This window comes from Erythrolamprus reginae, chromosome 3 (assembly GCF_031021105.1).
Source record: "Erythrolamprus reginae isolate rEryReg1 chromosome 3, rEryReg1.hap1, whole genome shotgun sequence".
NCBI lineage: Eukaryota > Metazoa > Chordata > Lepidosauria > Squamata > Dipsadidae > Erythrolamprus > Erythrolamprus reginae.
This window is the reverse complement of record NC_091952.1, coordinates 150,314,457-150,338,493: the sequence shown is the minus strand read 5'-3', so window position 1 is coordinate 150,338,493 and position 24,037 is coordinate 150,314,457. Positions and strand designations below refer to the sequence as shown.

At 37.8% G+C, this 24,037-nt stretch overlaps 1 protein-coding gene across 1 annotated transcript; it reads left to right on the top strand.

Moving 5' to 3' along the window:
• Positions 1–18,444, top strand: SRD5A1 (steroid 5 alpha-reductase 1). Its single transcript, XM_070749071.1, has 5 exons — positions 1–820; positions 7,717–7,883; positions 11,123–11,224; positions 14,380–14,530; positions 17,187–18,444. Exons 1-5 carry the CDS (start codon positions 468–470, stop codon positions 17,251–17,253), a joined length of 840 nt encoding a protein of 279 aa, XP_070605172.1. The 5' UTR covers positions 1–467; the 3' UTR covers positions 17,254–18,444.
• The last annotated feature ends 5,593 nt before the right edge of the window (positions 18,445–24,037 follow it).

Sequence of the window (24,037 nt, the reverse complement as noted above, 5' to 3'; positions counted from 1 at the left end):
GAGCATTAAGCAAAGCAAAAGAGAGCGCTGCTCAAGGTTCGCTTCTGGATAGCGCCAAGGGCTATTTTTTTTTTCTTCTTGTGAAGCCTGAAGCAACCGCGGTGAATGGATAAATAACGCAAGATATTGGCGTCATGCTTTCCCGTAGATACGGCAGACGTAGGAGCGGCACGAGCAAGTAATTTCTCGACCGTGAAAGGGGGACGAAGGGGCTTTCCTTTAGGGTTGTTATCCCTTTCCACGTCCCGGAGATAAGCTCCACCCCTTGAGCCAGACTTCCCTGAGGCCTTTGCCGCCTCTTTGCCGCACCCACGCCACCTCGCGGATCGCCTCAGATCTTGACATGACTCCCGGAATGTTCTCCGACGCTCTGCCAGCCCCGCCTGGAGACAGGGAGAGAGGGAGCCCGACATGCTAAAGGAAAAGCCGGGCGGCGTTAGCGTTTTCGCCACTCGCTTTCTTTCAGGATGGCGGTGGAGTCGGCGGCGAGGCTCGCGTGGACCTTGCTATGCCCCAGAGATTTCTGGCAACGCGTTTCCGGCCCACAGGAGGAGCAGCTGCTGAAACTGATGAGCTACACCCTGGTGGGCTTTCTAATTCTGGCCGTAGGGTTCGTCCTCCACTGTGCCGGGGCACCGTACGGCCGCTACGCTTCAGCCTCTTACGGCTACCCTCTCCCGGGCACCCTGGCCTGGATGGTGCAAGAAGCGCCCGCCTTTCTTTTCCCGGTAATGCTCGTGCTGTGTAGCGAGGGTAGCCGTCTGAGCTTCTGGCCGAACCGCTTTCTGCTAGGACTCTTCCTCATCCACTACTTTTACAGGTTGGCGAGATTATTATTATTTTTCTCTTTTTTCTTTTATTTCTTTATTTCTCTCTCTCTCTCTTTCCTTCCTTCCTTCCTTCCTTTCCTTCTCTTCCCTCCTTCCTTTCCTTTCCTTCTCTTCCTTCCTTTTTTTTTAAATGGCACATGGTTTGAATTTCTTGCATTTTTAAAGTTCTTTGAATCAGGTTTAACCAGGAACAGGGCTGGATAATTATGTGCTACAGAGGTCCCTTTGACATAAAAAGATTAGCCATTCCCCAGGCTCTGGCCAATTATTTATAGGCAGAATTTCGAAACAGCATCTTTGACCAAGAACATAGATGATGACATCTGTCAGGTGGATTTGGTTGGTGCTGAAACTATCAAGTTAAATCCCGGCTTTTTAAAAAAAAACTTTGTTGATTGGCATAGATTAGATCTTAGATTACTAGAGTTGGAAGGGACCTGGTAGGTCATCTAGTCCAACCCCCCCCCCCAAAAAACCAGAAATTCCTACACCATTTCAGACAAATCCAATCTCTTGAACACCTCAAGTGTTGGAGTTTTAAAAAAACTCACATTTTGAGGGGAAGGGAACTGATAAAAGAAATACTGGATGGATCTATATTCATGGGTGGAACATGAAGCCATATCTGCCGGCATGCAAGCTGTTTCTCTAGCTCAGCTACAGCGCGCACGTGTGTGCCAGCCAGCTGATTTGCGGCTTGCATGGAGGCTTTGAAGGGCATTTTTAGCCTCCAGGGGCAGGCGAGGCCGTTTTCACCCTCCCCGTGCTCCAAGAAAGCCAAGGGTGAAAAATGGGCCTACCAGGCCCACCAGAAGTCAGGAACGGGAGATTATGAGTACTCATGCCTGCATGTGGGGGTGGGCAGCCTGGGACTTATGCATGCACGGGAGGGCGGGACACATGGGGCATTAAATTATGGGTGGGCACACATGCAAGGGCGATAACATGCATACACATGCTTTTGGCACCTGAGGAAAAAAAGGTTTGCCATCATTGTCCTGTGCTGAAGAATGGGTGGATTGGAGTTTTTCCATAGAATCATTTATTTGTGAAACACCCCGAGTCTTCAGAGAGGGACGGCATACAAAACTAATAAATTATTATTATAATTATTATTATTATTATTACCTAACAAACATCTTAAAAACACGTTGTTAAAAGAGCAGGTACAGATCTTTCATTCAGATTAGAGAGGCACATATTATTCTGATAAGGAGAAACAGCAGGCTAAACCTGAATGCCAACAAGTTGTTTCTTTAATTGACTCTATTTCTTTGATCAAGTAAATGTTTATGAGGGCACTCCCACAACTTCCTTTTAAAGCGAATCAGATTTAAAAATAATAATTGTGCCATTGATAATGCGGGAAAAGTTATCCCCCCTCCGCCCCCAGATCATAGCTTTGGTGCTGGAAAATCATGTTGTGGCCAAAGTAGAAATGTTGGGAAGACATCTGGATTGTATACAGCAAATTTATGTCTTTGTCATTAAGGAGCAAAATCAAATCACATTTGAAAAATGGAAATGTCATTTACCCTCAGCAATAATCTGTTATATTCATATCGTTATTATTAGTGTTGACATTTTGAACATTTATAGCCTTGAATTAGCCTGCTAATGAAATTGCTCTAATATGGATTTTTTTGCATAACAGATTTTTGAGTAAACTAGATACCACACACCTGAAACCTCTTTTGAGGATAAGAAGAAATAAGTAATGCATCAAAATGATTCACAAACTAGATAAATTTCTATAATGTGTGTGTGTGTGTGTGTGTGTGTGTGTTTTAAAGCCTTTGTGAATGTCATAAATCTATTGAGATTTGACTATCAATAGATTTCCCAACCCAGATCAAAAGATTAAGGGTTTTTAAAAACAAGCTTGAAGTCCAATTGCTCTCTAAGGTCAGTATCCCAATTGAATTCACATTCACAAGGCTGAATGCTACAAAACTATGGGACTAAAATGCCTGTTATAGCACCTACACTTTGACTATTCACCTCCCTAGATTCACTGTCATTATTCTCCATGTCTTTTACATTTCTCTATTTCTTCCTTTTAAGCTTATAGTTTGATGATTATTTACCCATAGTGACTGAAGTTATAATTCACCCTTGCTTCTTAATTAGGAGAACTCAATACATGATCATTGGCAAATCTCGCCAAGGCGCTAAGCCCATGATGGCGACCCTATGGCACATGTGCCAGAGTGGCCTGCAGAGCCCTATGTCTGGGCATGCACGCCATTGTCAGCTGCTCTGCTGGTTTCTGATGTGTGCATGCGCACCGCTCAGCTGGTCTTTGGGTTTCTGGCACTCCAGTGCATGGTCCATGCAAGCACATTCCAGTTTGGGCATTCGGTGCTGAAAAGGTTCGCCATCACTGGTCTATATATTGCACTAATTCATTGGGGCTTATTTATTGAATGGCCTTATAGGGAGTCTCACAGATGGTTTAAAGTTTCAAGGCATAATGTTATAAGCACCATTTGGTGTTTATAAGAAGTTGCAGCAACCATATACTTGGCTCTCTGATAAAATTTTAAAACTGTTAATTCTTAGTGCTTATGAAGATTGATAACTCCAAATTATTTATTTGTTTGTTTGTTTCATTGATTGATTTCCATAGCCATCCTTCTCAGCACATGCAGCTAAACGTTTTTTTAAAAACCATATAATTAAGATCTTAAAAACATTTCAAAACAATAAAGTAGTAAAGTAGTAAGTAGTAAAAACCATTAAAACAATAAAAGACATTACTTTAAGCATTAAAATTTTCTTAATTATAAAAGCCCGTGTTTATTTTTTTAATTACTTGATCTCATTAAACATACATTTGGAATATCTGAATCAGTATTTCCTAATTCTAACTAATTGCTTAATTCATAGATTTTTGAAATTTATGATAAAGCTCTCCCTATTCTTTATAATTCTGAGCACACAATTTATGAGATGTAACTTTTGAAGTAAGGTAAAACAGTTACAGAAAGAAATCTCATCTATAACATTTTCCACCAACAGAGCTGAATTAAATTCAGAATAGTTACCTACAAGATCATTTATTTCCAGTACAAAGCACTTTAAGCATGGTATATACAGTAGTCTACTGCCAAATCTCTTAGATTGTTCAGATTTATTTGAGAAGAGAAACTACATTTTTGACAGTGATTTAGTAAAAATATTCCAGGAAGTACCATAATTTATTTCTGAATAATTATAGTGTTAGGAGAATTGACTACTGTAATCAATTTTGCACAATTATGCCCAGAGTTAAAATACAATTTCCTCTCTCCTACAGAGGCATGACTATTCGTGTTGCAAATTAGGGCATAACAAATTTTTCAGCTTTCAATTTCCAAACATTAGGGGTACTCAAAAGTTCTGACATGCCTTGAGGTTTGTAAATATATTGGTTACAATATAATTTAGATGTGCTTGGTAAATATAACTTTTCAACATTTTGCATCACAAGTATATTAGAGTGAGTAATGGTACAACCCAGTGGTGGGATTCAATTTTTTTTATTACCGGTTCTATGGGGGTGGCTTGGTGGGCATAGCAAGGGAAAGATGCTATAATATCTCCATTTGCACCCCATTCCAGGGGAAGGATACTGCAAAATCCCCATTTCCTCCCAATCAGCTGGGACTTGGGAGGCAGTGAATAGATGGGATAGGGCCAGTCAAAGGTGGTATTTACCAGTTCTCCAAACTACTCAAAATTTTTGCTACTGGTTTTCCAGAACTGGTCAGAACCTGCTGAATACCACTTCTGGTGCAACCCAAACATAAGACCAATACCTAGATTTTGCAACTATACTAAATATGTTATTTGTAATTTTCACTATTGATACATATAACCAACTGCTGATACATAAAGCACTTCTTCAAGATATGGTGGATTTCTCAGATGTCAAGACTTGGGTGAACTTTCAAGAGTTCTAAACATCTTTACTAATATTGCTCAGTTTAGTTTCCTTGTCCAGTTTCCTTATTATGCATCTCTAAACTAAAGTTTATTCTTTTCTTCAATTGAATATCATCTTCAATTGAATATCAATTTGAAGATAGTATATCTAGAAGAATAATCTAAGAAGCTAAGAAAATAAAAAAATTAATTATTATTTAAAAGAATCTGTTCATTACAATATGAAGTCACAACACCAGTTCTTTAGCTGGTATTTGTCTGCATCAAGTTCTTCCTAAGGATTTTGTAATTTATCGGCACGGTATATAGGCAGATCCAAGCAGGTTGGATTATTTTATTATTATTTTATATATGATGGATTCAGCCACCATCACATAACCCTACTGAAAAACCCCCCCAGCCAAGTGTTGTATTTGAATACCAACATATTGTCCACCTATCATACAACCTTGATACTTTCAGGAACTATAAAGGGATATATAAACATACTTGTAAAATAGTACATGGGCCATTCAAAATTAATCTAGACAAACCCCAAAATTATGTTTTACAATGCCCCTAAATCATTTATGTCATATCTCATTTCTCACTGTTGAGTATATGAGATGATAACCCTAGTGTTTTGGATTGTTCAGAATCCCTGGGAGCAATGTGTGTTGCTTGATCCAAGTAACAATGTGATATCTTTTATTCTATTTTGTCCTCATTGTATTCATTCACAATTTATATAAATTAGTATTTCTTAACTTTGGCCACTTTAAGATATGTGGACTTCAATTCCAATATTTTTTTTTAAATTAGAATTTTAAAGATTGTTCTTTAATGTATTAATTGGATTGTTATTACTGTTTCCTGTTTTTTCCTGTACATGCTGTGAACCGCCCGGAGTTCTCGGAGAGGGGCGGCATACAAATCCAATTAAAACTTAAACTCAAATTCCCCAGCCAACTGTGCTGAAAATTCCTCTTATCCCTTGGAGCAGGAGTCACCAACGTTTCAAACCTCAGGGATCAATAAATTCATAATTTAAATCGCACAGACTAATATGCATTTTAAAAAAGATAAATAGCATTTAGTGCAATATAAAAAATGCAAAAAAAATTTCTGTGGACCACCAAATTTTCTCACGGGCCACCAATGTTCCACAGACCACCAGTTGGTGACCGCTGCTTTGAAGGATAACAGCCCAATCTTTTCCCAATAACATTCATAACATTCATATTTTGTTACCCTATTTAGTCAAATGGAAAATTCCCTGATACAGTTGAAGTTAGATATGACCACTCTTCCCCATTGGCTCCTAGTCACATGTTCAGAAATTAGAAATATAATTCAATAGCTTAAAACAAGTAAAGTCCCAGACCCAGATATTATTACATATAAAGTAATAAAAAAAATTGGAATGGTGGATCCCAATGTTAGTTTCACTTTTCACAGCAATAGATTGTTTGGACATGATACCAAAGGATAAGGGCTTAGCTGTTGTAATGCCAAAATATAAGAACGGGAAGACAGATGATTCGGCTAACCACTGCTCAAATAGTTTCCTAAGTCAGATCAAAAAAATGTATGCCAAATTTCTACAGGAAAAACTAAATGATTATTTAAATGAGAGCTCTTTTTTCACCCCAAACAATACATTCATGAAATTGTAAATTGTGGGTGCTCAATCACTGGAGGTTTTCAAGAAGAAACTGGACAGCCATTTGTCTGGAATAGTATAGGGTCCTGCTTCTAAAATATGAAGTACATACTTCAGAAACTTAAATACAGTAATACCTCGTCTTACGAACTTAATTGGTTCACGGAGGAGGTTCGTAAGGCGAAAAGTTCGTAAGATGAAACAATGTTTCCCATAGGAAACAATGTAAAGTCAATTAATGCATGCAACGAACCCCCCCCCCCTGCAAAAATGGCGCTCCACTGGGCGCTGCTGCCCGGCTGTCGCCTTTTGAAACAGCCGGGGGGCTTCTCGGCATTCTCCAGAATGCCAAACCTGGAAGTTCGGCAAAAGTTCAGGTTCAGCGTTTGGGTTCAGGAGGACGCTGAGAAGCCCCACCGCCCGGCTGTCAGCTTTGCAAAAGAGCCACAGAGTTGTCGGTCCGGTTGGGAGGCTCAAATGGAGGTGGGGAATCCCTATAGGGAATTCCATGGGCAGAGCTTTGGCATCACGAAGATGTCCTTCCTGGAGTCCACGTTTCAGTCAGCCAGGAAAGATGTCTTCGTGACGTCAAAGCTTCGCCCATGGAATTCCCTATTGGGATTCCCCACCTCTGTTTTAGGCTCCTGACTGGCCCGACAGCTCCGCGGCTCTTTTGCAAGGCTGACAGCCGCGCGGCGGGGCTTCTCAGCGTCCTCCTGAACCCGAACGCTGAACCTGAACTTTTGCCGAACTGCTGGGTTTGGCGTTCAGGAGAACGCCGAGAAGCCCCCCAGCTGTTTCAAGAGGCAACAGCCAGGCGACGGGGCTTCTCGGCGGCCTCCCAAAAGCCAAACCCGGAAGTTCGGCAAAAGTTCAGGTTTGGCGTTCGAGTTTGAGAGGACGCCGAGAAGCCCCCTGGCTGTTTCAAAAGGCGACAGCCGGGCGGCGGGGCTTCTCGGCGGCCACCTGAACCTGAACTTTTGCCGAACTTCCGGGTTCGGCGTTCAGGCGGCGGGTTCATAAGACGGAAAAAGTTCGGAAGAAGAGGCAAAAAATTTCCAAACCCCAGGTTCGTATCTTGGAAAGTTCGTATGACGAGGGGTTCATATCACGAGGTACCACTGTATTAGTGCAAAGTGTGTTTGTGCATACACATTTATATGTGTATTTACTATTAATGCTTTATTTTTTGACTTTTTTGAACTGAAAAGTGACCTAGTAATAGAGTTTTCTTCTGAAAATATGGCTGTGCATTTGTGTGAATTACTGCAGTGTTCAAAATAATAATTAAATAAAAAAATATTTTTCATTTTCCAGATCTTTCATCTTTCCTTTCTTAATCCGTGGAGGAAAATCAATACCATTTTTTGTATTTGTGTCAGCATTTATATTCTGCTCATATAATGGGTATTTGCAAGGCCGGAGTTTAACTAATTATGCGGAATATTCATCCAACTATCTAACAGAACTACGTTTCATTCTTGGTGAGCCAGTTCAAGTAATATGTATATGTCAAATTGTCAACAATTGATCTTTGTTTCTTATCCTGAATGGCTTAAATCCCCTCTGTGTTAAGCTATGTTTTTTCTTTTGTTCAAGCTGAAATTGTACCTTCTTGAGAATTGTACTCCCACTTGCTACTGTAGTAAAACAGAAGTCCTGGAGAAAGAAGTGATTCATTATTTTTTAAGCTATTTAAATCAACGGAAAATGTAATCACAACAGATTTTCCCAATGTCATTTCTTTTTGTGTTTCTGACCAACTCAAAATCTCCTAAATAGCATTGTATCTTAATTTTACCTCTAAAACAGCCGCTTTGTTGAATGAGGACAACTAATCTAAGAAAATCTAGTGAGCTAAGAGAATGGGCAAGCAGTTGTTTCTTTTAGCTGTTATCTAGTGAAAATTAGCATTATTTATGCAAGATATAACAAGTAGATCAATCCTGCTGCAATGTTGAGAAGGGCAATTCTAATCTATAGGGAGTCCTTGCTTAAGGACCACAGTTAGGACTAACAACTCTATGGCTAAGTAGTATGGTTTTTAAGAGGGACATCACATGAGTGTGACTTGCAATTTTACTGTAGGCTATTCCTTTTAATCTGCTTGTCGAACCTGGCTTGTTAGAACTGTGTGAATGGTGATTGCATGACTGCAGAACACTTCAATAATTGAAAACAGCTGCTGGTTGCAAGTGACGGCAGGGACAGTGTGAAGTGAAAGGGGAAAGGACTGATCATTAAGTTATTTTCCAATGCCATTGCAATTTTGAAAGTTACAAAACTGGGCTGCCATTAAGAGATAGAGTGACTAAGATGACCAAGGGTGATTGGACACATAAGGAATTTGTGTCCAATGTGTGAGCTATAAGAGCACATACAAACTACAAAGAGATAAATCATATATCATAAATCATAAAAATGAAGGCGAATATACATGTCTGTCATAAATCATAATCTACAACAACAATTGATAAATCATAATGTATCAATAGGAGAAGGTAGTAGATAAGATGAGAAGTGAGAAAGATGAGAAGATGAGGATGATTATGTAGAAGGGAGGATTACCAATATTGGAAAGATTATGTGAATGAAGGAAGTAAGGAACCAAAGCTTTTCTGCAAGCAGCAATCATTGGGACCTCTTGCCAGGCATGTAGTATTACAATTCAGATACAACTCCTCTCAATTATATATTTAAACAAGTGTGGACAAGGCTTTGCTTTAAATTAATTAGGGAACCAGCCCAGTATTTTCTCCCTAGCCCAGGGGAGGAAACCACTGCAGAAACTAAAGTTGCCATCTCCAGATTGCAGTACCTGAAGCAAAGCTTGTGCTGTTTCATCTTCAGGAGGGTATTGAGATGCGGTGGGGATATGCTTGTAAAATAATTAGTGGTGGATTCTTGCTCTGGGGAAGGAACCTCGGTGGATTTTTTTAATATCCTGCAACTTCACGCATGGATTCTTATGAAATGAATGGCCTTAGTCTGAGCCATAACAAATTTGTTTACAAACTATTTGCTTATCCTTTTTCATTAAAAAAAATATTTACAAGACTCTTCGTCTGGTTCTTTTTAATTTAAAATCTTTTAATTCTCATCCACACCAATTTGCATTGATTACTGGGCGTGTAATGTGTTTATTGTGAAAAAGAACCTTGACTCCAGAAATCCTGTGGTTTTTGCATCTCTGCCAAACTGCATTTATTTATTATTTATTTATTAGATTTGTATGCGGCCCCTCTTGGAAGACTCGGAGCGGCAAAAACAAGCATATGGCTCCGGTTTCATCAATATCTGGCAGGACTTGTTGAAATTTTCAAGCATGTCATTAGTTCTGAGTTACTCATAGTCAGTTTTGATTATTAATCAGACCAGAATGTAGAACTGCACAGTAGCATTGTATTGAGAACTCTCCCCAGCCTGGGTCTTCGATCAGATTGAGTAGAGCCAATATAGGTAGTCCTTGCCTTACAACCATTCATTTAGTGACTATTCAAAGTTACAACAGCATTGGAAGAAAATGATTTAGGAGCTTTTTTAAAATACAGTGGTACCTCTACTTAAGAACTTAATTCATTCTATGACCAGGTTCTTAAGTAAAAACATTCTTAAGTAGAAGCAATTTTTCCCACAGGAATCAATGTAAAAGCAAATAATGCGTGCAAACCCATAAGGAAAGGAATAAAAACTCGGAATTTGGGTGGGAGGAGGAGGAGGAAGAAGAGGAGGACAGTCACTGCCGAAGGAAGAAGGGGAGGGGAGGGGAATCAAAAAAAATCAAAACTTTAAGGCTTAAAAAAAAAAGAGGGACTCTGGGGCGGAGAGGAGGAGCATGCGTCTCCAATACACCCGGCGCAAGGCTGCCTCCCATACACTGCCTCCCATGCACTGGCTGCTGCTGCTGCTACTTGCTGCCCCATCCTTCCCATGCTGAAGGGCTCCCCTCTCTTCTCGCTTGCTCGCTTTGTAGCCGGTGCCTTTCCTTCACTGTGGTGACTCCTCGGCTGCCCAGAGTGAAGGGAGTGTTTCTTTTCTCTAGGCACTTGCAGAGGTTTATTCCCTGTTCACGTGCCCAGAGAAAGGAAAATGCTTTGTTCTCTCTGGACTGCCAAAGCCTCCCTAAGCACCACTAAAAGGCTCCTCTGGCAGCCCAGATGGTCGGGATTAAAGGGGGATTGGCAGGAAACTGGCTGGGCCTTCATGCCGCTCTCAAATTTCCTGGGAAATTTTTCTGGGCTCGGGTTCTTAAGTAGAAAATGTTTCTTAAGTAGAAGCAAAAAAAATCTTGAACACCCGATTCTTATCTAGAAAAGTTCTTAAGTACAGGCGTTCTTAAGTAGAGGTACCACTGTACATATATTTATGACCATTGCAGCATCCTTATGGTCACATGACCAAAGTTCAGACGCTTGGTAACTAGCTCCTACTTATGAGAGTTGTAGTGCAGGATAGTGCAGGTCCCTCTTTGTGACCTTCTGACAACTAAGGTCAATGGGGAAGCCAGATTCACTTAACAACTGCAGATGTTTCTTTCCTGTGGCAAGAAACATCAGAAAATGGGGCAAAACTCACCAACAACTGTTTTTCTTAGCAATGGAAATTTTTGGGCTCAATTCAATGAACCACTTTCCCTAGCATATTTACTTATTTTCTTCTTACATTATTTTTTAAAAAATTAAATCCTAAATTTAATTTCATTGCTTTAAAACGTTTCTTCCAGGGACTGCAGCCTGGCTAGGGGGTCTCCTGATTAACATGCACTCTGATTATATTTTGAGAAACCTAAGAAAACCAGGGGAGACAGGATATAAAATCCCAAGAGGTAAGGGTTGCATACGTTAAATTAAAATGTAAATATTTTTTCATTTAAAACTATGTAACAAAAATTTTGTTCCCAGCTTTTATATGTTATATTCCAATTGCTTATGTCTAAAACAAATTAAAAATTGCTTACATTCATCATAAACTTCGCTTTTGTGACCACGGCAATGAAAATTATGCATTTTTACTATAGAAACAGACCAGCATCTTCTCATTTATACAGTCAGACTAAGAACACTATATGTATTGCAAATTTACACAGATTACCAAAAACTGTTCAGAAGTGTGCGGCTTTCCGAGATTTACGACTATACTGCAAATCAGTTTCCTCGGTGTCTGACCTGATGCTTTCTTTTGAAGGTGGTGTAGCTCTGTCTGGGGTTGTTGGTACAGGAAGTTCAGGGCAGTGTGGCACTGGGGCAACAGATGAAGGAATGTCAGGATACGTTACAGGCGGTACATTTTTGCCAGTGCAACGTTTGGAAGAGTTCCCCATGCAGAAGTAGCAATTTGTTTAGTGATCAGTCGGTTCACGCCAAATTCTTGGGATAGCAAAATGCATGGCTCTCTTCTCTCCCCTGTACCAACCTATAAGCAAACAAAATTAAATCTGGATTGAGAATTTGATTTAGGCCTATTTCACACTAATGACTAGTGATATTTACAATATTAACACAGTTAATCCGCTATTTAAGAGAGTAGCATTTATCCACTTACCTTCAAGAGTTTTCTTGCAGTGCTCACATGTGAAATGAGGAGCCCATGGTTTGTCTTGGTCACCAACAGGCGTGCCGAAGTATGCTTTGTAGGCCTCACACATCTTAGCAGATGCTTCCACAGAGTACTTTTTTGCTCTTGTCTTTATAAACTGGCCACATACGTAGCAAAATGCGTCTGCTGGATGTATGCAACCTCTTGATGCCATCTAAATTGACTAAGTTGCTGTGAACTGTAAGGAAAAAGGATGTCTCTCCAAACTTGATAAAAATGGTCTTTATTCCATGCAGTATTAAAGTACAAGAGTGTACTGAGGATTCAGCAGAGCAAGATTGATCACCCGGTACCAGAGTAACATACAATATATACATTTACATTCCTAAGCTCCTCCTGTAATGGGTGTGAGGTGAAGTGTGAATACTGTCGTTATCAGAATCTGAATAGATATTGAATTCACACCTGTCTGTCTAGGTCAATTCCCCTTTGTCTGTGATGGCCATTGCCCACTTACTATGCAATCCCAATCAATTAGATCCTGTCTCTCCATCTCTCAGGAAGGGCTGTAGTGGCCCTATATAACTGTAGTTATACAGCTACCTACAACTCTGTACAATCCCAGAAAGTTCTAGATAATTCTGGACAGTTCTAGAAACTTCTTGATAGTTCTCACAATTCCAGTAGTTTCTTAAGTATCTTGAAATATTGCGAATATCCTTAAAAATAGATCAATTTCAAAATATCATTGTGCTGACCACAAAAGCAAAGTTTACAGGGAATAATAACTTTTTTCTATTCATTTAAGGTACAAACAATCAGAAAAACACACTTAACAACTGGGAACAAAATTTTTTTTGAAAATTATTACATGGTGATTTAATAATTATTATAATTATTGCTTGTCGGAGCTTGAACTTTGTATCCCAATTTTCTTGTTAATTGTTGATTAAATAGAAAATATTATGCCTGATAAGTAGAATCACCATCAGAATCAAAGCTTTGAGCTAAGCTTTGTCCTTTGGGACCTAGATAGACGGATCCATGTTCGTTTTCTGGCATGATATGAAAATAGTTTGCCATTGCTGCCTCCTGGCATGATATTTCAATTTTCTTATTTCTGGCTACCTTGACCCGTAGGATAAGGAGTTCACAATGTACTTTTCCACGAAGAGGCTTGGAAGAATATCAGCTTTTATTTGTACAAAGAAGAGATGGTTAGACCAGACAAAGAGTATGCAGTGAAAGCCACACTTTGGGGAAGGTATGGTGTCCTTTTATATCTTTAGAGACACCATCTTGGTACCCAATTCTGGCGCCTTGGCCCTTGCCTTCCTTGTATACCTGAATTGGCCATACAGCAAGAAACAGGGGGACTGAGTGCTTAGCAACAGAGGTATTTGCCCAATGTAATCCTGCCAAACCATGACATAACCCGCTTCTTCAGATATCCAGGCACATAATTGTACAAAAAAAACCAACACCCAAGATAACAAGTTAGATCACTGGTAGAAGCAAATGGCAGAGGCTAATCTGATTCTTACAGGAGCAAAGCAATTCTTACAAAAATGAAATAGCAAGTTATTGTTATGTCCCAGTAATTCTACCTATTCTACTGTTATTATGTCCCTTCAACAATATAACCCTAAAATAAAAGAGACAGATATTCCTTATCTTACAAGAGTTTGCTTAGGGCCTGTTCAAAGTTAAATGGATCTCCCAAAAAACATTTATGATCTCGAGTCTCCCCAAAAGCATTTATGATCTTGACAGCTGGGCTCCCATAGTTACGTGATGACATTTTGGATAATTGGCAGCTAGCCTGCATTTACAGCTTTTTGCAGCATTTAATGGTCAATTGGTAGTAGCATTGTATGCAACTTTTTGTTTTAGTTGTAAATAACAACCCAGCAAAGTCTCTCTCTGGCAGCCAGCTCTTTTATAGGGAGCTGCCAAACAGCCTGACTAATCAGCAGTCAGTATTTTTCCTCTAAAATGGAGGACCTACTGAAGCCTATGTGCATTAAAATAGTGCAGAATTAAGTTTCTTGGAGACAGAGGATTAATTCAAAAGGTTTGGGGGAGGGAGGCTTCTTCCCCAAACCAAAATACAGTTCTAACTAGCAAAACTAACAGCCAACATAATTTAATCTAATGCATTTTAAAAGGGCAACACCACAAAACTAGGGAGAATTAGAATCTTGAATGAACGTTTGGAATAAAAATAATAATCTTATGGTTATGATTTGCTTTAAATGAATGGTTCCCTCTCCTTTAGAGAGGTTTTAATGCTTGAAAATGGTAGTGTTGACTAATTTCCTTGATTTATTTCATATTCACTATAGATGTGGTTGAAAAATATTCAAGACAATTCCAGTTTGCATTTGTTGAAGTATATAAAGCTTTATTTACCAAGTCAATAATTGCAACATTTTTTTTCTATAGGAGGAATGTTTGAATACATAACTGGAGCTAACTTCTTTGGAGAGATTGTTGAGTGGTGTGGATTTGCTCTTGCATGCAACACACTAGAAAGTGCAGTTTTTGCCATCAGTACATTAATGATATTAGGAAGCCGAGCATATTCGCATCACCAGTAAGTTTCCCAACATCTTAATTTCTCTTGAGTGTTCATTTGACTTTATATGATGATTGTCACAAATATCTGCTACCTATATCCTGAATTTATTGTAAACATTAGTGGCTACATTTATTTTACAAACTGTTAAAGAAAAAATAGTTAATCTAATACTGAATTCATCTAAGTATTGTTATGCCGGGCTTCACATTACGAGCCCCAATTAAGTCAGGAATGTAAATTCAAACACACAAGCTGTTGCAGAGTAAACAGAAATGCAGTTTATCCAAAATAATGCTGTGCACACGCACTTTAAACTGAACAAATTAGCTCACACACAGATAATAGTCCTTGCAAGCTGCGAGAGACAAAAACAAACAGAGCAGAGAAGAGCAGCTGTGAGACCGTCACATTCAAATCTCTTCAAGTGAGTCCACAAGATTTACTTAGCTGTGAAATATCCAAAAAAGTCTGTGAAAGTCCTGGAACAATGCAAACACGATATCCTTCTCCAAACGGATAAACTCCCACACATGCGCTCTCTGCAATGCTGGTAATTTATCAGTAACCCCATTAGCCTAATTGCCTCAGTCACAGGTGTTCTCCCTTATCTTCTATGATACCTACGCAGTTGTTCCCTTCTCGTCATAAACCTGCGCCTATGAGCATCTATTATCCGATCCTCTTCGGAGTCTGATGACTCACTAATGGGGTCATTAGCTTATGGGCTGACTGCCTCCACCTCTCCGTCCGATTCTTCTTCTCCCCCAGCGTCTGACCTTGACAATGACTCTTCACTGTCAGAAGCTGCTGGCAGTAAGACAAGTCTCTGAGAACCTGAAGATTCTCCTAAACCAATGTCCACATTCCCCGTTGCAGGAGCTGGCCCAGAGCCAACTGCAACAAGTATGTTGATTGGTTTTTTGAAAATTGTATTTTTATTAAAAGTATATTTCAATAAAGATCAGTCTTTATGTTAAAAATCCAGCTATATAAAACCAGAATAAATCATCGTATAAAACCTGAAACATCACTAGAAGCCAAAATAAGGAAACTGATTTACTTTGTCCATGTTGTGCATGCAAATTCACTGGAGAAATCAACGTTGGTAGGAATGGTTAGTGGGTTCAAGGAAAAGGGGCAAGCAAAGAACTTACTGACTTAATACCACCAAAGTTGATAAAAAGAGGAAGGTCCAACATGAAGGTCCAACTTGACAGGGCAGCATGGGGAGCATTTGCCTATAAAGTCATCAACAGTTGGACACAACTGAACAGTTAAAACTACTACTAACTACCTTTAAAACACCATGTAATTTAAATAGGTCATTTGCAAGAAAGTTCTTATTAATATTCCAAAGTGAACCTGACTGATTTCATACTCTTTTAAACTTTGCATACCACAATCACAACATATCACAACCACAGCATACCCTTGGGAAAGTGGGACATGAATGATGTTCTGTCCCTTCCTTGGGTATTGTATGGGGGGAATCAGTAAACATTTCTCCAGCGAATGTCCCTTGAAGCAATATAAATTATGTTTTATTGATGGATTTGTGTGGCCATGTTTTCAAGTAAACAAGCTTGTCAAACAAACAGACTCCTGGGTTTGCTATAAATATTTTTTAAATAATTAAAAGTCAGCCATTAACTTCCCTTGTGAATTTTTTAGGTTTTTTGCATTTAATGTGGAGGGAATGGATTTACAGAGAAACTTATAAAAGAAATGTGAACCAGATTTATAATGATCTTTTCTGAGATTTTAAAATTTAAACATTTTAGAAATATCTATTTTAAATTGATGTTCCAACTTTCTACGTTGGATTATATTGTATAATTTCAGATGCTTGAGAACAGAGCAAACATTTCCTGGTTAAAAATACTTTTACACATCTTTGCAAATATTATAAAATACATCAGTTGTGACATATTTTAAATCAACTATTACAGTTGCCTGTGTTATTTTATTTTTATTTGATGATTTTTGCTGTTTCCATGTATATCTTCTATCTGTCCTTTGGCTATAATAAGGATTCATTCATTCACCTCCCTTTTATTTACTTTTTAAATATTTGAACTTTTGAGGCCGCTTATAATATTTTCCTGATACAAGAAGCTTTCAAATAACACTGGAAAGATTTTATAAACTTCATCAATAATTTGGAAGAAACACTTTGGATTTTGTCTAAACTAATATCTTTCCGCTAGTAAGATCTTCTGTTTAATGAGTTGAACCTTTAAAGAAGCACATCATGAATTGAATTCTTAAAAGCAGATGCATCTTTTTCCAGTTCTTATAAAAATATGAAAAAAAGTGTAACAGTTATGCTTCTTTTCAGATTTTATTAAGAACTGGAATGAAGTGCTTCTCTAAAGGTTCAACTCATTAAAGAGCCACATCCTTTTTTTCAAAAGTCAAAAAGTCAGGTGTCTTAAAAATAATAGTTTTGGCCATTTATACTGTTTTTTATTTGACTGTTAGTTCTTTTGAATGCCATATAGTCAGAAAGATGTGAACTGAAAATCATAATAGTTTGTATTTACAAAATAACTGAATTTGTGATTGGTAAGAAGCAACATGAAAAAATAGACTTACCGGTATTTACATTTGTTAAGGATTTGACATGTCTGAGTCAAACCATGTATTCACTTACTTTTTTTTTCTTCTTCAGATGGTATCTCAACAAGTTTGAAGATTATCCACGTTCCAGGAAAATTTTAATTCCATTTGTATTCTGAATTCTCATTGCGACTCTGTGCTTTGATTCTGTAGAATGCACTATAATTGCAGAAGGCAGGGGAGGTTAGCTAAAACAGGGTGTTTGTATATATTTTAGTTAAATTCATCACAGTATTAACATGGCATTGAGTGATGTGATGATTAATTCTCTTTTTTAATATTAAAATCTAAAGCCAGCAGAAAACTCTCCTGTTGATTATTAGTAGTTTCTTACTGAATTTTTATGAGAGCTCATGTTTTTTATAAACATGATTTAGAAAGCCATATCTGATATCAGAACATAGGTTTGAAGATGGAATGTTCATTGGAGTGGATAGTTATATTAAATCTAGATGATGATGATGATGATGATGATGGTGATATAAAACAATGAGTCTGGGATAAACTCATACAGGTGGTCCCAGTGGTAATCGGCACACTAAGTGCTGTGCCAAAAAACCTCCGCTGGCATTTGCAAACAATAAACATTGACAAAATCACAATCTGTCAGTTGCAAAAGGCCACCATACTTTGATCAGCAAATGAATCTCATTGGCTGTTTATTACTGTTTTTTGTGGTGGTGGTGATGATGATGATGATGATGATGATGATGATGATAATAATAATAATAATAATAATAATAATAATAATAATTTGCAAACAGCTAATAATAAACGTGCACAGGACCATGCTTCTTGAGTTTGGTAACCTGCATGGAAAAATTGAATCAATATATCTAATCACCCTTAATATTCCATTGACAAAATGCTGCTTAATTAAATATCACAAAATGTACCAGTCAGCTTCAGTGATGATATTCTGATTTCAAGTTGTTGGAATCAGGAAAAGCTGCAATTAGAGTGATGAGGATGTTAGAGCAATATTTATATCAATGCTTATAAGCATTGGGCAAATTGATCATATATTGATCATAGCATCTGAATTTGATAATAGTTCTCTAGCCAAGACAATATATTCTAATTGATCATTGTATGTTTATGTCCAGTGTCCAAAGGTGCTTTTTCCAAACGACCCCCTGGATTTTCCTTGGAATTCATATCAGAAACTCTGTTGTTCTGTACCTTATCCCAGGTGAGGTTAAACATCATAAACACTAGGTTTCAACCTGGTTTCTGGGAACTTGACTTATTTGTAAAAAGAATAAAGATGGATATATACAATCAAACAAATAAACTCAATAAAAGTAAAAGATCCAGTCCCTGTCCAGTCTTGTCTAATTTTACAGCACAGTACTCATCTTCGTTTCTTGGTAAGGGAGCCAGCATTGTCCAAAGACAATGGTCAGCATGGCTATATGCCAAAGGTGCACAGAACACTATTACCTTCCAACCAAAGTGGTATCTATTAATCTTCTCGTATTTGCATGCTTTCAGGTTGCTACATGGGCAGCAGCTGGTGCAAGGAACAGGAGCTTATCTCATTGCATGGGGCTCGGGTCTCAAAAACCAGACTGCCAATTTTCCAGCTCATAAGCTCTGTCTTTTATCTCCAAACCATCACACCTACTCTAGATTACAACTTGCATTCTGGGAACTTGGCTTATTTGTAAAAACAATAAAGATAGGATACACATCCATCCATCCATCCATACATGCATATAATAATACTGTATACAGTTGAAACTGAAAAAATTAGAATAACATGTAACAATTCATACAGGACCCGGATTGTGGGGGCAATACACTGGCTCTGTTAAAAAGTGCTATTGCTAACATGTTGTAAGCCGCCCTGAGTCTAAGGAGAAGGGCGGCATAAAAAAATTGAATAAATAAATAAATAAAATAAATAAATTCATTTATTTTAGTAATGCAACTTAAAAAGTGAAACGTGATATATGGGAAAGACTCATTACATGCAAGGGAGTTCAAGCTGTGATTTGTCATAATTGTGATGATTATATGATACAGCTGAAAGACCCAAATCCACAATCTCAGAAACTTAGAATATTACATGCAATCAATAAAACAAGGATTGGACATAGAACAATATTGAACCTCTGAAAAGTATAAACATGCATATGTATTCAGTACTTGATTTGGGTCCCAATGCAGCAAATATTGTCTCACTGCAGCTTGGCATGGATGCTATCAGCCTGTGGCATTGCTGAGGTGTTATGTAAAACCAGGATGCTTCAATAGTGGCCTTCAGTTCTTCTGCATTGTTCGGTTTCATGTCTCATATTTCTCTTGGCAATAGATTCTCTATGAGGTTCAGGTCAGGTGTTTGCTGGCCAATCAAGCCCAGTCATTTAATCAGTTTTTGGTGCTTTTGACAGTATAGGCAGGTCCCAGGTCCTGCTGGAAAATCGATGTCAGCATCCCCTTAAAGCTCGTCTGTGGAAGGAAGCATGAAATGCTCCAAAATCTCCTGGTAGATGGCGGTGTAGACCCTGGACTTAATGAAGCACAGTGGACCAACACCAGCAGATGGCATGGCTCCACAAATCAATACAGACTGGAAACTTTACACTGGACTTAAAGCAGCTTGCAGTATATGCCTCTCCATTCTTCCTCCATACTCTGGATCCTTGGTTTACAAATAAGATGCAAAAATGTCCACGGTCTGTGTCGAAAAGTTAAAAGATTGATCATAAAGTTTTTTTCCAATGCCATTATATTTTTGAACATTGCAAAGCTGAGCCATCTTTAAGGGAGGATTACCTGCAGCTGTGCGTTGCTCCTGGTTTGGTGGAATGGTAGTGCCAGTGATGGGAGGCTCTGCCCAGCTGCCCAGGACGCTTTTGCACATGTACAAAAGCATCACATGCATGAGAGAGCACATGCACAAGCTGGTAACAAAGGGTTTTAGAACCCACTATTGATTACCTGTACTGTTGAAAAGATAATATGAAGGGAAAAAGGAAGGAGCAAAGGTTTTCTGGGAGCAGCAATCAGTGGGATTCTTTGCCAGGCATGCAATGCAATATTAGAGGCAACTTCCCTCAATTATATGTGTTAAAACAAGTAAAGCAGCCCAGTATTTTCTCCCCAGTCCAGAGGAGGAAACTATTGCAGAAGTTAAAGTTGCCATCTCCAGATTGCAGTACCTGAAACAAAGCTTGTGCTGTTTCATCTTCAGTAGGGTATTAAGATGCGGTGGGGATATGCTTGCAAAATAATTAGTGGTGGATTCTTGCTCCGGGGAAGGAACCTCAGTGGATTTTTTAATAATCCTGCAATGAATGGCCTTAGTCTGAGCCACAACAAATTTGCAAACTATTTGCATATTCTTTTTCATTACAAAAGAAAGTCTCTACAAGACTTCACCTGATTGTTTTTAATTTAAAGTCTTTTAATTCTCATCCTCACCCTCAGAGTAACTACTACTTTTCATGCCACTTAGATTGCAGTTTGCATTGATTTCTGGGCATGTGATGTGTTTATTGTGAAAAAGAACCTCAACTAAGAAATCCTGCAGTTACCTCTCTGCCAAACTGCATGGGAAAATAAGCAAATGGCTCCAGTTTCATCAATATCTGACAGGATTGGATGAAATTTTCAGGCATGTCATCAGTTCTGAGTTACTCATGGTCAGTTTTGATTATTAATCAGGCAAGAATGTAGAAATGCACAGTAGCATTGTATTGAGAACTCTCCCCAGCCTGGGTCTTCGATCAGATTGAGTAGAGCCAATATATGTAGTCCTTGCCTTACCATTCATTTAGTGACCGTTTAAAGTTACAACAGCATTGGGGGGGAAATGACTTAGGAGCTTTTTAAAAATACATAGATTTATGACCACTGCAGCATCCTTATGGTCACATGAACAAAGTTCAGACGATTGGTAACTGGCTCCTATTTATGAGGGTTGCAGCGCCCCTGGGTCATGTGATTCCTCTTTTGTGACCTCCTGACAACTAAGATCAATGGGGAAGCCAGATTCGCTTAACAACTGCAGATGTTTCTTTCCTGTGGCAAGAAACATCAGAAAATGGGGCAAAACTCACCAACAACTGTTTTTCTTAGCAATGGAAATTTTGAGCTCAATTCAATGAACCACTTTCCCTATATTATTTGATAACATATATTATTATTGTTGTTTTTGTTGTTGCATTTAAATATTTGAATTATCATTTAGTCTAATTATTATTTAATAATTATTCTAATTATTGCTTGCCAGAGCTTCAAATGTTAAATCTCAATTTCCTTGTAAATTATGATTGTTGCAAGGATTGATTAAGTAATTGGAAAATGTTATATTTGGTAAGCAAAATCACCTTTGAATTAATCTCCAATCCCTGGCAATCTAGATAGAGGCATCTATGTTGTTTTTCTGGTATGATATAAAAATGTTTTGTCATTGCTGACTTATGGCATGACATTTTATGTGTCCCAGTATAGCATTAAATTTCCCAGATGTTCTTGATCCAAGTACTAATCAGATCTAATATTGCTTAACTTTCTAGATTAACAATGGTCAGCTGAGTACAATCAGTACAAGCCTTTTTTAGAATACATTGACTGGGGTCAGCAATTATATGGATTTGTTTATTGAATTCCATGTAAATTTGCATGAAAAAGATATACACTTGTTTTTATTGCCATCTTCTAGAATGTTTTTTGATGGCTCAAGCAAAATACAATTTTCTTATTTCTGTCTCCTTTACCCTATCAGATAATAAGTTCATACAACCCTGAAAAAAGTTCTTGAACTCACTATAGTCATACCAATATTGTAATATAATGTAGATATAAATAGTCGTCAACTTACAACAGTTTGCTTAATGTCCATTTACGATCTGGATTCAAAGTTTTAACAGATAGGCTCTGATAGTCATGTGATCACATTTTCAGCTGTTTATAGCACTTCATGGTTGTGTAGCAATGATTTATGATGTAATCAGTGTTAATTTCAATTTGCAGTAAAAAATCCTGCAGCCATTGCAGAGAAAGGAATGACCCGGTTAATCACCAGCAGGTCTTGTGACCATAATTTCAGGCTTAAATATGGTTGTAAGTTGAGAATTATCTGTAAGTCTACACATTTAGTAGATAATACTACACATTTTTTTAAAAAAATCCATAACAAAGATAAGTGATATTTGATAATTTCTTCCCAAATGTAGAATGCATTTTTTTGTTTCAATTTTTTATTTTATTTTACAGATACATATTAATGTGTAACCAGTGTGGCACCTGAGTGTCATACACTTTAATAGAGATAAAACTAGTAATATTAATCATAGTTAGAATAGAGACAGGTCTTAAGCATAAAACTTATGAGGAAAGACTTAATGAACTCAATCTGTATAGTCTGGAGGACTATTAAAGGGTTAAATAAAGTTCAGGAGGAAAGTGTTTTTAATAGAAAGGTTAACACAAGAACAAGGGGGCACAATCTGAGGTTAGTTGGGGGAAAGATCAGAAGCAATGTGAGAAAATATTTTACTGAAAGAGTAGTAGATGCTTGGAACAAACTTCCAGCAGACATGGTTTGTAAATCTACAATAACCAAATTTAAACATGCCTGGGATAAACATATATCCATCCTAAGATAAAATACAGGAAATAGTATAAGGGCAGACTAGATGGACCATGAGGTCTTTTTCTGCTGTCAATCTTCTATGTTCCTACGTTTCTATGAATTTATATGATTATTGTCACAAATACTTGTATCTATATATTCCTGAAATTATTTTTCTTGCAGACATTAGTGGTATATTTACTGTCCAGTTTTTCAAGGAAAAAATAATTAATTTAAACACTGGGTTCATCTAAGTACCATATTTTCCGGAGTATAAGACGCACCTTAGTTTTTTGGGAAGAAAATAGGGAAAACAATCTGATTACCAGATATTCATCAGGCTAGCATCCTTAGTCTGGTCAGCTTCAGCACATTATTTTATCTCCTGGTTAGGCTTTAAAAAAACCTTATTCAGAGAGAATAACAATGAATGAGATTGCAAGCCACTAACAGCTGGGAGCATCATTAGCGCCTGGTTAGGACTGGAAAGAAACATTCGAAGCAAGTAGAGCAATGAAAAAAAACCTGCAAAGGCTTGGAAAAAAGTCTTTGCACAGAGTAACAATGAAAGAACTTGCAAGGTAAGAGCTGGGAAGATCGTTAGCACCTAGTTAGGCCTGGGGGGAAAACCTTTGAAAAAAGCTACATTCAGAGTATAAGATGCACCCAAATCTTTGCCTCTTTTAGGGAGGAAAAAGGTGCATCTTATACTCTGAAAAATACAGTATATTGCTTTGTTTTTGAAAATTGTATTTTGAAAATTAAAATTACTTCTCAATAAACAACAGTAATTATCTTAAAAACATCATGTAATCTAGATAGCTCACTTGCAAGAAAGTTCTTATTAAATGTATAAGGAGAGGAGGAGGCATTATGGCTCAGTATTTAAGATGTTAGAGATATTGGTGTTATTAAATACGGGAAGGAATATTAATGGTGCAGCATACAAATCCAATACATAAATAGATGGTGTGGCATACAAGTCCCATAGATAGATAGATAGATAGATAGATAGATAGATAGATAGATAGATAGATAGATAGATAGATAGATAGATAGATAGATAGATAGATAATTGGGTAATCTGGATGACAAAATTAGAAGTGGGCAGTGAAGAAAAATGAATTACTGTATGCTAAGATTAAATATGAACTAAGATTTTTTTGTGATTATATATGATGTACTAACTATATTGCTTTTTATTGTACTAAAAAGAGAAGGTACAGTGATCCCTCGATTTTCGCGATCTCAATTATCGCGAAACGCTATACCACTGTTTTTCAAAAAATATTAATTAAAAAATACTCCACGGTTTTTTT